Source organism: Bufo bufo, chromosome 3 (genome assembly GCF_905171765.1).
Source record: "Bufo bufo chromosome 3, aBufBuf1.1, whole genome shotgun sequence".
NCBI classification, from domain to species: Eukaryota; Metazoa; Chordata; class Amphibia; order Anura; family Bufonidae; genus Bufo; species Bufo bufo.
In genome coordinates, this window is record NC_053391.1 from 373,025,599 (window position 1) to 373,039,485 (window position 13,887).

The window sequence follows — 13,887 nt, forward strand, 5'->3', positions numbered from 1 at the left end:
TCACTACATCACAGAAACAACTGAAACAAAGATCTAAAAGCAGTTTAGCAGCAAACTTTGTGAAAACTAATATTTGTGTCATTCTCAAAACTTTTGGCCACGACTGTACATGAGCCTTTTTTTTTTTTTTTTCACGCATCAGTTCTGCGTTGCGTGAATAACACAGCATGTTCTATATTCTGCGTTTTTCACGCAGCCCTGGCCCCATAGAAGTGAAGGTGTCTTCATTGAAAAACGCATTGCATCCGGAAGCAAGTGTGAATGCAATGTGTTTTTCACTGATGGTTGCTAAGAGATGTTGTTTGTAAACCTTCAGTTTTTTTTATCACGCGCGTGTAAGACGCATCAAAACGCATTGCACCCACGTGGACAAAACCGAACGCAATTGCGGACAAAACTGATTGAACTTGCTTGCAAAATAGTGCGAGTTTTACTGAACGCACCCTGAGCGCATCCCGGCCTAATCTGTCACGTTCGTGTGCAATAGGCCTTAGGGTATTATGATTAGCAACTAAATCACGTCGAGAAAAATGATTCGGACATTGACATCAACGAGCTGCTGAGCTACCCACAAATCGGAGATAGTCAGTATATACATTTATATAGTAATGATTTCGTTTTTCTACTAAATTGACCTATTTGGGAGTCGCCGTACCCCTTAGGCTAGGGCTAGGCTGCTGTTGCGCTTCCTTTTACACTTTGTGATTGTATGAACAGACGGATGCATTTTTCTGCGGGTCACATAATGACAGGAATAAGATCTTTTCGACTACATACCTCTCCGTGCAGGTCCAGACACAGCTGAGCAAAATATAAGGCCTCATTCACACGACATGTGATGGCCATTTTTTATTTATTTTTTAGCAGCCATCACGCAGCTGTTTTCGGAACCAGTCCAGTGAAACTCATCCATTTTAAATGACCGTTAAAAACTGATTGGCGGCCATGAAATGGATGCACACGTGGATGCAAAATGGCCATTAGAAACTGACAGTGTCTGTATTTAACAGGCTTTTTTCACTGTTGTGTGAATGTACCCTTAGGCCCCTTGCAGACGAGTGTGAGCGGATTAGGTCCGGATGCGTTGCGGATGCGTTCAGTGAAAAATGTGCGATTTTGCAAGCAAGGTAATTCAGTTTTTTATGCAATTGCGTTCAGTTTTTATTGCGCGGGTGCAATGCGATTGATAAAAAACTGAAGGTATACAAACAACATCTCCTAGCAACCATCCATGAAAAACGCATTGCATCTGCACTTGCTTGCGGATGCGATTTTCACGCAGCCGCATTCACTTCTATGGGGCCAGCGTTGCGTGAAAAACGCAGAAAATAGAACATGCTGCGATTTTTCACGCCACGCACAAGTGATGCGTGAAAATCAACGCTCATGTACACAGCCCCATTGAAATGAATGCGTCCGGTTTCCATTCGGGCGCAATGCGTTCTCATTACGCATTGCACCCGCGCGGAATACTTTCTCGTGTGAAAGGGGCCTTAGGGCGGATTCACAGGACCGGCTGCATCTTCTGGAATGACTACAGCGCCTCTGAACTGACTGCATCATAGTTATTTATGACAGTCACTTCCTATCTGATCGCGGCTCCATTTTACTGTGCTCACATGATATGGGTACAGTACAGTAGACCCACCATCAGATAGGAACTGACTGTATCAAAAATCACTATGATGCAGTCAGTTCGGGTCAGGGGAGCCACGGTCGGTTCGGAAGAGTCGCTGACACGCTGGCCGTGTTTCCTGCGTCATGTAAATCAGCCCTAGGCCACGGAGTAAAAATGTTTGACATCTTGTAACCTTTCCAGTTGAATACAGCTCTGATTTGTCTGACTCTAACAAGAATAGGGCCCCCAGACAATGATGCCTCACTAAAGCTCTGGGTAGATGGGTGCTGGTGACGTTCTGTGGAAATACTAATTTGCCAATGCAACTGTTCCAGAATGATCATTACTAGAGATGAGAGAATTTCATATTTTGAAATTCGTTCACGCTTCATTTGGTGGTAAAAGCAGAATTGCGTTATGGATTCCGTTACCACGCACCATAACGCAATTCTACGACGGAATGCATAATGGAATGCCTTTAGAGGCATTCCGTTATTCATTCCGTCATAATAGAAGTCTACGGGCTGCAAAACGGATCCGTCCAGTTTCCGTTATGCAGGGGAGTCCTCTCTTGCATAACGGAAACGGGACGGATCCGTTATGCAGGCCATAGACTTCTATTATGACGGAATGACTCTAATGGCATTCCGTCATGGAATTGTATTATGGTCCGTGGTAACGGAATCCATAACGCAATTCTGCTTTTACCACCCAACGAAGCATGAATGAATTTCAAAACATGAAATTCACTCATCCCTAATCATTACATTGGTGGTGTCCAGTGAAACCTTTCATTTCAGCTTTGTCTGTTTCACAGTGAAGTATGACCCTGTCGCCCTGGTAGTTCTGCTGAGGCAGCACAGTCCCGTTGGACACTGCACCATATACATTTCCAAGGAAAGCGATCTAAACTATGATCCTGTTTGTGTCTGTAAAAACTAGGCTTTCTCATTCTACCCCCTCCCTATGCTGACTGAATGCATATAGATATTCAGCTTGAAACAAGGTCAGTATAGTCCCTAAGGAAATGCAGCCAGTGCACATAGATAAGTAATATTGATGTGTGCAGTGAGTGAGGAATTACACTCATTGCAAAAGTAATGATATAAGTGATACACAGTTTGCAGAAAAAGGTATAAAAATGGCCAATTTGCCATTTTTTTTTCATCGCTTCTCTTACCCCAAAAGGTAATAAGATCAAAAAAGTCAAACACTCCAAAATGGTATCAATAAAAACTACAGATCGTCCCGCAAAATGTTTTAATTTTTAAAAGTTAGAATTTTTACAGTATTTAGACATATTAAGCCTACACATATGTGGTATCATTGTAATCGAACTGCCCCAGAGAATGAAGGGCACAGGTCAGTTTTACCCCATTTGGAATTTTTTTTTTTTACCGCTTCCCTCTACATTGTATGCCGTATTAAATGGAGGCATTAGAAATAACAACTTGTCCCGCAAAAAACAAGCCCTTATATGGATATGTGAACGGAAAAATAAAAAAAGTTATGGCTCCAGGAAGATGGAAGAAAAATGAAAACGCAAAAACGAGAAAAACCTCCAGTATCCAATGGGTTAAGCAAGCAGATATCTTCCCCTCACAGCAGCAGTAAACTGAAGAATGCTCTCTGTTTTATATGGATGTTTTAGATCTCTGTGCTCACTGCTACAGAAAGACAGTAATCTGTATCCTCAATGGCATAATACTGCCAAAATGTAAGAGTCAAAAACTCTTAAAAAAATGTTTTCTTTGAATATGGAGTTTAAAAAAGTCACACTTTTCTCATGGAAGTGTCCCTTTAGTGGGAGCCTGTCACCAGGAAATTCACTGGTAAACCAGACACGTTGCCTTGTAGAGCCAGCTCAGCTGAATGTAACGATACCTTTCACTTAGGACTCTTGCACACGAAAGTTGTGCATCCGTTCCGTGCATTGGGGGCCGCAATTTGCGGTCCCCAATGCCGGGGCAACGTCAGTGCGGCAGCCCGGGACGGATCGAGACCCATTCCACTTCAATGGGTCCGTGATCCGTCCGTACCGCAAAAAAATATAACAAGTTCTATTTTTTTGCGGTGTGGAGACACGGACAGAAACGCCACAGAAGCACTCCGTAGTGCTTCCGTGGGGCTCCGTTCCGCGCTTCCGTTCCGCATCTCCGTGATGGCAGACCCATTCAAGTGATGCGGAGTGCACAGGGGCAGGTGCCCGTGTATTGCGGACCCGCCGTATGCGGGCTGCAATACGGCCACGGGCACACACCATTCGTGTGCAAGAGGCCTTAGTGATCCATTTTTTCATTTTCAGGAAACTGATCCATATGCAAATAAGCAGTTAAGTGCATTGGGGGCAGGGTCACGGCACTGTGCATTCTTGCTCTTCCCGCTTGATCCACCCACTCCCAAAAAAAAACATGCGTGCAGTTATTCTGTCATTTTTTTTAACTGGTGTAAAATACTAGTGCAAAATTCATGTGTGTAGGGCCACTCTTCAGATCTTCTCATATGTTAGTGACATTTAAGGCTTTGATCGGTGGGGGTTCAAGTGCAGAGACCCCTATGAGTTTGCTATAATGAGGAGATAGAAGGGCTTGCACAGAGGGGGAGATTTATCAGAACTGGTTTAAAGGAAAACTGGCTTAGTTGCCCGTAGCAACAAACCATATTCCACCTTTTATTTTCCTAAGGAGCTCTGAAAAATGAAAGGTGGAATCTGATTGGTTGCTATAGGCAACCAAGCAGCCAGTTTTTCTTTCCACCGTTTTTGATAAATGTCCCCCAGAGTGTGGTCTCTCCTTGATGCTGAAGGCAGGCTTAGCAGAATGTCTGTGAGGCCGTCTCCTGCAGCGAGGAGAGACCACCGCACTCTGTGAGCCCTTTTAACTCCTTGTTTTAGTGATCGGCAGGGTTCTCCGCACTCGCACCTCCTCCTGTTAAAAACTTTGATATGTCACTATGACCTATCAAAAGTTTTTTAATAGTATCTTCTCGTTCCTCTGCTGGACTGTTGTGTGCTGAAGCTTGGTCTTCAAGGGGTTGTCTCCTGTGTTTTATTCCACTTTAGTTGGAATGTGTTGTTAACATTCAGTGTTGGCAAATGTTGTCCATTTTATTCCATGCTTTGTAGATGTCTCTGCAGCTTTGGTGACTTGGATGATTTCTGCTTGTAGTGAACGCGAAATGAGGACTTTCAGTTGTCGGAGCATTTGAGGGTTTCGTTTTGGGAAATCCGTTGAGAACAATAGTTGACATCCTGTTGTTGAGTGTGGAAGTAAAGAATGCGGTCTGCTCAGCACTTCTGTGTCCTTCCTTACAGTGCCCGGCCTGAATCTGCTGACAACTTTAGGGAAAGTAGTGGAAGGGTTCTTGTCAGCACATTTTATTAATGGAAAAAATATATATTTTTTCTTCTCCATGTCATCTGGCTACGAGTCTGTTCTCTGCAGGCCCTAGAGGTGACAGGCCTGTTGACACTAATCTGGCCACTTTCTGCTCCTTACGTCGTTTGACCTATTTATTTTTCCCAGCGGTGGATACCTGGGTAAATAGAGCTTGCACACGTGGCGTCAGGTTCAGACCTTGTAGGACGTGTCTCCTTTGTATTTTCTTGCAGTTAGCAGATGGTTGTTTGGCTGTGATTATTTAAGGTAAATCTGTCTTGACTCGGTTGACTGGATAACGTGGTATATAATCCTCGCATCCGGTAAGAATGCCATCTGCTGTCCATTTTTAGAAATAGCCACATAAAGTCTACAGATCTATCACCCACATAACCCTCCAGTTCAAAAAAAAATATAATGTCACATTAACTGGGGAACAAACAGAATACTTACATGGTGACAGACATTTATCTTTTTGGCGGCAGATCCGCTAATTCCCAGGCTCCCATTCTGCTTTTCAAAATGGCTGCACCGTTTCTCAGACTGCTTGTCCAGCCCTGCTCTTAGATTGGCCAGTACTATTCACATGAGCAGTGCTGGCCTATCCAATGGCAGCAAGAAGTGTCTTGGGGCTACTAAATGCACAGTATGCGTCAAGCAGTCTGAGAAATGATGCAGCCATCTTGGATGGCAGAAAAGGAGCCCAGTAATTTGCAGATCTGCAGCTAAAAAACAGGTGAAGATGAGGGCACCAGGTTAGTGTTTTAAGTAGGGGTGCACCGAAATGAAAATTCTGGTCCGAAGCCGAAAATTCAGGATGTCCTTGACCGGAAACCGAAACTGCCTTTTTGCCCAAATACTTTTAAAATACTTTTTTTTTTTAATGATTTTATTAATAATTCTTTTTCATGAATTTAATAAATCATATTACCGTATTTTTCGCCCTATAAGACGCACCGGCCCATAAGACGCACCTAGGTTTTTGGGGAGGAAAATAAGAAAATAAATATTTTTAACCAAAAGGTGTGCTGTGTGTTTGGTGGGTTTGGAACTAATGGTGGTCTGTGGATGGCACTATTACTGGGGATCTGTGGATGACTGACACTGTTATGGGGGGATCTGTGGATGACTGACACTGTTATGGGGGGATCTGTGGATGACGGACTCTGTTATGGGGGGGATCTGTGGATGACGGACACTGTTATGGGGGGGATCTGTGGATGACGGACACTGTTATGGGGGGGATCTGTGGATGACGGACACTGTTATGGGGGGGATCTGTGGATGACGGACACTGTTATGGGGGGGATCTGTGGATGACGGACACTGTTATGGGGGGGATCTGTGGATGACGGACACTGTTATGGGGGGGATCTGTGGATGACGGACACTGTTATGGGGGGGGATCTGTGGATGACGGACACTGTTATGGGGGGGATCTGTGGATGACGGACACTGTTATGGGGGGGATCTGTGGATGACAGACACTGTTACGGGGGGGATCTGTGGCTGGCACTGTTATATATGTGCCATCCACAGACCCCCCCCCAGCCCATAACGGTGACATCCACAGACCCCCCCAGCCCATAACTGTGCCATCCACAGATCGCCCCCGCTGCCGCCAGTATACAAATATAAGATGTTATATTCATTTATTGGTTATTAAACATGCCCCCTCAGTCCTATTACTACCTTACTTCCTAATCGCTTCTGTAGAATTCAGGCAGCCCAAGCCGGGCGGCCGGCGCGTCTCTCACTGACGTCACTTGCCTGCGCCGCCAGCTTCATTCAGGCACATGACAAGAGTTACGCTGCCGCCCGCCTGGCCTGCCTGAATTCTACAGATGCGATTAGGATGTAAGGTAGTAATAGGACTGAGGGGGCATGTTTAATAACCAATAAATGAATATGACATCTTATATTAGTATACCGGAGCGGCGGGGCGGGGCTCGGCTATACTACACTGACTGCACCGCCCCGCCGCTATTGCCAGCCCCCAGATCCTCCTCCCAGTCCCTCCCCGAGTCCCCGCTCGCTCGAACATCGCAGCTTGCGATGTAAAACGGCAAGCATTCGCCCCATAAGACGCAGGGGCATTTCTCCCCCATTTTGGGGGAAGAAAAAGTGCGTCTTATAGGGCGAAAAAGGTACTTGGTGGGTGACAAATCCCACAAATCCCAAACCCCATATTTTCTGCCGATATGTACCAATATCGGCCGAAATGGATTAGGCCCATTTTCGGCCGATATTTTCGGCCGCCGGAATTTCGGTGCACCCCTAGTTTTAAGGTGGGGATTTTAAATGCATCCTAGAATATGGTATTCTCTATTCTGGACACTGTACCAAGAGGCAGTGTAACATGTGAATGCTCTATGCGCCATCCCTTCATATTTCTGTAATTTCTCTAGTACTGACATAATAGTGTATAAAAGTATTCCAAGATTTGAATATTATAGGCCATCAGTACATAATCGGTGGGGGTCTGATATCAACTTTTTCTTTGTAGCTTTGGTGCTTGGACTACCCTGCCTCTTCCATTGTTTAGTAGACGAGGCCAGTAACTATGGTGCTGCTCCATTAGAAGTGAATGGGAGCAGCACTGGGATTACCAGTTCCATCCACTGCGCGATGGATAGAGCATTGTACTTCCGGAGCCACTCTGAAATAGCTGCTTGGCGGTGCTGTGTAGCGTCAAGCACCTACTGATTTTGTATTGATAGCCTATCCTATGCCATCACGTTATGGTCATTAGGGGATCCAGAGATCCTAAGAATGTCCTTTGCACCACAGTGCTTTTGGCCACTTGGCTGTGCACAGAACTGCAGTGGGCTATCATTTATGTGAATGGGGCCACAATGACGCTCCATGCATGGTGGGTGGCTGTGCAGGGGAAAAACGGAAAGGAATGCAGTGCTGCATTCCCTTCACTTTCAAAATCCTTGGGGGTCACCGAGATCTGACCTCCCACAAGATGTAAAGTAATGGCATAACCTAGCGATGGGCATACACTTTTAACCCCTTTAAGGTTTGTATATATAATGTTACCGCGTCTGAATCCATGATTCTAACAACTTTTTTTTTTTCTCCTTTCTTTTGCTTCAGCTCCAAAATCTGGGTATTAACCCAGCGAATATTGGCTTTAGCACGCTTACAATGGAGTCCGACAAGTTCATCTGCATCAGGGAGAAGGTTGGAGAACAAGCCCAAGTAGTTATCATTGATATGAACGACCCCAGCAATCCTATTCGTAGACCAATTTCAGCCGATAATGCCATTATGAATCCAGCCAGCAAAGTCATTGCGCTGAAAGGTATTTGTTGCATTTGAATTTTTCACTGTCTGTTTTCATCATAATACCTAATAGACAATATTATAATAACAGTGGCTTGTGTTATATGGCCGTGCTGAATGGGGACTGTCCTATTGGGGCAGCCCTGTCTCACTTTATGTGCAGGTCTTCCATACATTGCGGGTTAGGTTGAGAGGCGCTGTCTTCTTGCACCTTAAGTAAACCATTCCTATTTACATTTCTGGGTTGTGAATGCGATGAAGAGAAAACATGGCTCCTTGCTGAGATTATATGAAGATTCAATCTTTAAGGGCTTATGTCAGCAGTTTTGACCAAGCAGAACTGCTGACAGATCTAGTTAGGGTCTGTGAAGAGCAGGGAAAACATACTTTCGCTGGTGCTTTTATTAGCATCAGCGATATGAACTGGCACTTGTATTCTGCTGGGGTCTGCCCCTGCAAATGAAGGTGGTCCCTCACCCTGAAGTGTTCAGCCCCTCCCCTGTGCTGAGTGACAGCTGTAGTGGTGTCCCGGTTGGATGCTACAGCTGTCACTCAGATCAGAGGGGAGGGGCTGTGAAGGAGCTCAGTGCAGACAGTACTTCAAAGTGACGCTCCTCCTCTAGTGCAGGAGCAGAATAAAAGTTCTTACTTACACTACCGCTGATAATAAAAGCTCCACCACAGTGTGTTTGTACTGCTGTCCCCAGGCCCTACATAATGCTGTCAGCAGTTTTGCAGACTCCATGCTTGTTATAAAGTGGGATTGACATCAGATGTGGGGGTCTGAAGCTTCTATGCAGACATTACTGTCTTCGGGCTTCCGATCATAACAAGGGATTTAGAGATCTCTTGGATATGCCATTATTTGTTAAGATCTGATGGTGAGGACCCCACCGATCCTCAGAATGAAAGGAACGCTTCCCCAGTATAGTTCTGTTTCTCCCTGCTCTGCAGGCGGGTGAGAGGTCTCCTGTGCAGGACACATACAATCTGCTCTTTCATTCTTGGGATCAACTAGAGTTATAGCTGATACCACCACTGATCAAATTCTATCAGTGGCACAATATTCCTTAAAATTATAACTGCACACTTTATTTTTCATGATTTGGTTTTTGAAGGACAAAGTTAGATCTGTTCTAAACAGTGTCCCAAACAAGGGGATCTTCCTAGTCAGTATTGGTTACCGGTTTATTTCCATCTTCATACACAAGGCTTAAGTCAGAATGACTCTCACACTGTGGCTAGGATTGGCCAGAGTTACGAAAATAGCTGAGCAGGTTGTGATGTGTTTTTTCTGGAGCTCCTATAGGAGTGAATGGGAGCATTCCACAACCTGCTCGGCTGTTTCTGTAACTCCGGCCACCCCTGGCCGCGGCATATTAGGGTTATTCCTATCTCAGCCATATATTTCTCAGATGGGAGTAATCCTTGAAATGATATATTTACACAAATATATCCTCTAAGAGGAACGTATTAAATATTTCTCCTTTGCAACTAGAGATCCCCATAGACATAGGATGTGCGACATTCCCACACCTGTCTGCCCATTTTGGAAGGTAATTGTGGCCATGTTCTTAGTTTTAGTTGGGTGATGAATAACTCCTAGTGGAGTTGTGTTGGTGGGATTTCCAGAACTGGATAATAACTTCTATACAGCCGTATAATAGATGCTGCCTCTGGTGGAAGACATGCATCCAACGCTTTCCGTAGCTTAGACATGTCTAACAGGGTATTGGAATATTTCTAAACCAGGCAGGCCCTGATTTTATAAAAATAATTATAGCAAAATAACTAATATTTTAACAATGACGTGTCCAATACTTAATATGTTCATGTCTACATGTCTGTGCAAGAAGCACGGCAGCACGTACATGTCTGGAGGCATCCTTCAATATGTAATCTCTGCCTGTATATAGTAAAGAATCTCCTGCACATACACATCTGTTTCTGCCACTGGCGTCCTATAAAATTACAGTAGACCACTGTATGTGTGCTGAGCTACACACAGCTGTTTGTCACATAATTTCCCTATGAAAGCTATGTACACGCCTGCGTCGCAGACAGGAAGAATCGCATTGCACGCAGCGCTATTTTTCCTGTTAAAATGACAGGTGTCGTAACTGAACCCGACGGACTCGATTATAAGTCGTGTGATGGTCCGGCACTGTGTGCTGGTAGTCATATGTGATGAAATCCATGTCACAGACCGGACTGGAGCCTAATAGTGAGCGACCTGATGCATGCGGTTTCATCCCTAGTCCAGGTAGATTCGCAGTGCCTTCACACGTGGCAAGTTTTGCTGTAGAAACTTTCTGCAACTGAAAATCGGTATCATTCACCTAAATGGCGCTTGCAGAAATCCACATGCTTGCTGCCAAATCAACCCCATTCAAATGAATGGAACTAGCTTTCAGTCACTGATAATTTCTGCAGAAAAACCTGTCACGTGTGAATTCTGGTTATTATTGCAGACCCTCTATTGACAACATATAGAAATCTAAAATCAGATTGCATTTTTTTCTTCTTTTTTTCCCTTTGAAACGTTCAAATGTGTCAGCATTAACCACTCACTCTTAAATGTGATCCTTATAGAGGACCTGTCACCTCTCCTGACATGCCTGAAATGTAATAACAATTCTGGAGCATCTATTACGGCTCTGTTGTTCTGTTCCTTTATTATTCCTGCTAGAAGTTTAGAATGACTTATTAGCAGTCTGCAATGAAGGTTCAGCTGGGAGTTATTAGTTGGGAGTGTGTCCCTGCCAGAGGTCGCACTACACTTTTTCCAGAAGAGTAAAAATACTCGTCTTAACAATTTTGAGGAGTATTTTTAGCCGAGGAGGAGTACAAATTTTGCGGCAATCCATCTATATAATGCATAGGCCCACATAACGTTATGAGGCTGATATTTCTGCAGGGAAACCATTGCTAGTCTCCCATACAGAAATAAATGTAGACAATTTTACATTTATCCAACATCATACACTAAACATAAGACCTCTGCTGCCCTACACGGCGCCCACCGAATACTGGACAATAGACTGGTTACACTGATATAGCCCTGCTTTATACACACCTTCCATACATAAAGTACCTCTGCATTCTCCACCAGCACAGTCCTACACTGTGCCTGTGTTCCCCTAACTCCTCCCACACACATGACTGTGACATCACCACAGGTCCTGTAACCACAATGTAGTCTGGAGCTTCTCCTGGTGAGAGAGATGTCCGTGAGGGGGCTTCATTTGTGCCGGACCTGGCAGCTTCTAAAACGCATGAGTTTTTTTCCAGGGAGTAAAATGACCTGAACAGACATCTATGACACTTGTACAGGCGTTATTGTGACCTCTGGTCCCTGCACAATCTGATATTATCCAAGTAGTGCTGCCAGTGTTTCTGGACACACACCCTAACTGGTAACACCCATCTGGACCTTCATTGCAAACTGCTAGTAATTCATTCTTAACTTCATGAAGAAATAATAAAGGATTGTCATAAGAATAGATGCTGCAGAACTGTTATTACATGGGGAATGCAGGCAGTCACTATAACAGGAGGAGTGACAGGTCCCTTTTAATCTTGGTGCCTCCCTAAACATACAATCATTCTTTCATTATTACAACAAGTGTAAATGACTGACTACAATGCAACTAACATTGTCATTATGGCAATCCTGAAATGTTCTGAAATGCATTTTGTCCTATCCTGCCCTAACGTGTACCCTTCTGGTTATTCACTGGTGGATGTAATGGTGCAGATGATAGCAGCACAGGGCACTGTGCGGTAGGCACCACCCATGTAACTACCACACTGGCATGATGCATCTCTCACCTGTACTATTACCACCCCTGAGATTGTGCCCTTATAAAAGATGTTTATAAAGATAAAGGAAAAAAATGTTCTTGTTTTTAAAACCTGCTCTTTTTTAATTTTGCATTGCTTTTTGTTACATTTTAATGCTTCTTGTGTGTATGCAGATGGTGAGTTATCTCCTATTACATTGTACAAGTCATAGTCCTGTATAGGTAAAAAGCTTTAGCCACTGTTTCTGTCCATGTCCACCTCAGAAATTAAGTATATAAGGGGAAACGTTCACCCCTTACTCCTGAACTGAAGCATTTTCCTCTAGTTTAATGTATGCCAGGGACTTGATATAGCAGTTCAGCTATGATTTATTACGCCAAGCAAAGTTCATTTGTATTAAATTGAAATGAGCCCTGCAGAAACAGTTAAGAGCTTTTTATTAGCTGGGAAGTGACTTTTACAATGTCTCTCGTAGTGTTTCCCCTTAGTGTGCTTTATATCCCCTTCCATATGCTTTCCACAGTGTTTTGGGTAGAGCCCTAACTATGCCTGTTCAGACACCCCTCTTCACATGTCATGGGGGGAAGCAGAGCTTGACCTCTTTTTGTGAATTTTTCAGACTTTAACATAAACCATGTCAGATATTAAATTCACCAGATTTTTTATTTTTTTATTTTCCTGCTAAATTGAGGTGAGCCCATGCTCAGCATGAGGGGTAAAATTAGAGCCATTCACTGGGCAACAAGTATTCAAGCACCAAGGATCTTCCAGCACTAATATCTTACGTATATAGGCTATTAATGTTCAGTTGGCCCCTGACGACTGGGGCTGCGGTATTCATATACCTTTACTGTTCATCCAGAGACTGCGGCTGGTCTGTCAATGTGTTCCCATTAAATTGAATTTTTGTTCTGTTCCTCATCGGGGTTGGCAGGGGGCAGACTTGCACCAGTCAAACACTGGTCAAATGTTCTATCCCCGGTTCCCTTTTAACAGTATCCTCTGGAAACTAGATATTACATTTAGGCATCGTTTAGTCATTTTAAATTTTCCCTTAGCAGATAAAATACAGCAGCATGTGAGTCCCGCATTTAGAAAACAAATGGATCCTAGAGAAGTCATATTGAACATGAGTCTACCATATTGCTTGACAGATCAAGGGCTATGACCCTAGGTTTAAAGGGGTTGTCCAACCTCAATAAAAAAAAATTGACGGGCTAGTTAAAAACAAACCAAAAAAAAAAAACACTGCTCCTATCCCAGCAGCTAAGAAGGTTTGGACTACTTGACTAGTTGTCTGGATTCAGTTTCTTGTATGGATTCTGATGGTTTAATTTTCCAGCAGAAGCAACCATCATGAACAGAGGGAGATAAGCTAGGCATTGCAGAGAATCTGGTTTGTCCTTCAAGTATGTTGTCTGAAAAAGAGTCAATCAAGTAATAATATAAGTAGCTGTGTGGCTGGGGAATGAAAGGGGTAGTCCACAGGATAGACCATTAATGTCTGGTAATGGTGGGAATAGAGCTCCCCCAATCTCCATGGTGGATGCCTGTCCCACGTTTGGGCCTCAACCTGCCTCCAGAACTGGGTTACCCTGACCCTCATCCTGCCTTGTGCCGAGGCCAAGCATGTGTGTGTCTCCATTCACTTGGAAGTTTTGAGTATAATCAAGCAGGCAGCACCATGCAGGTTAAGGGTACCCCATTACAGACATAGGTGTGACACTTTTATGGAACATCCTGTGGATATGCCTTAAATGTCTAAGATGGGGCTAAGCCCTTTGAGGGCAACTTCAC

General features: G+C 44.1%; 1 protein-coding gene across 3 annotated transcripts in view; it reads left to right on the forward strand.

The window, feature by feature from the left end:
- CLTC (clathrin heavy chain) overlaps positions 1 to 13,887 on the forward strand; it is a 92,261-nt gene that overhangs the window by 20,777 nt on the left and 57,597 nt on the right. For all 3 annotated transcript variants that reach the window (XM_040424662.1, XM_040424663.1, XM_040424664.1), the window contains exon 2: positions 8,098 to 8,305. In XM_040424662.1, the coding sequence (XP_040280596.1) occupies positions 8,098 to 8,305 (208 nt within the window). The remainder of the gene's footprint in view (positions 1 to 8,097; positions 8,306 to 13,887) is intronic.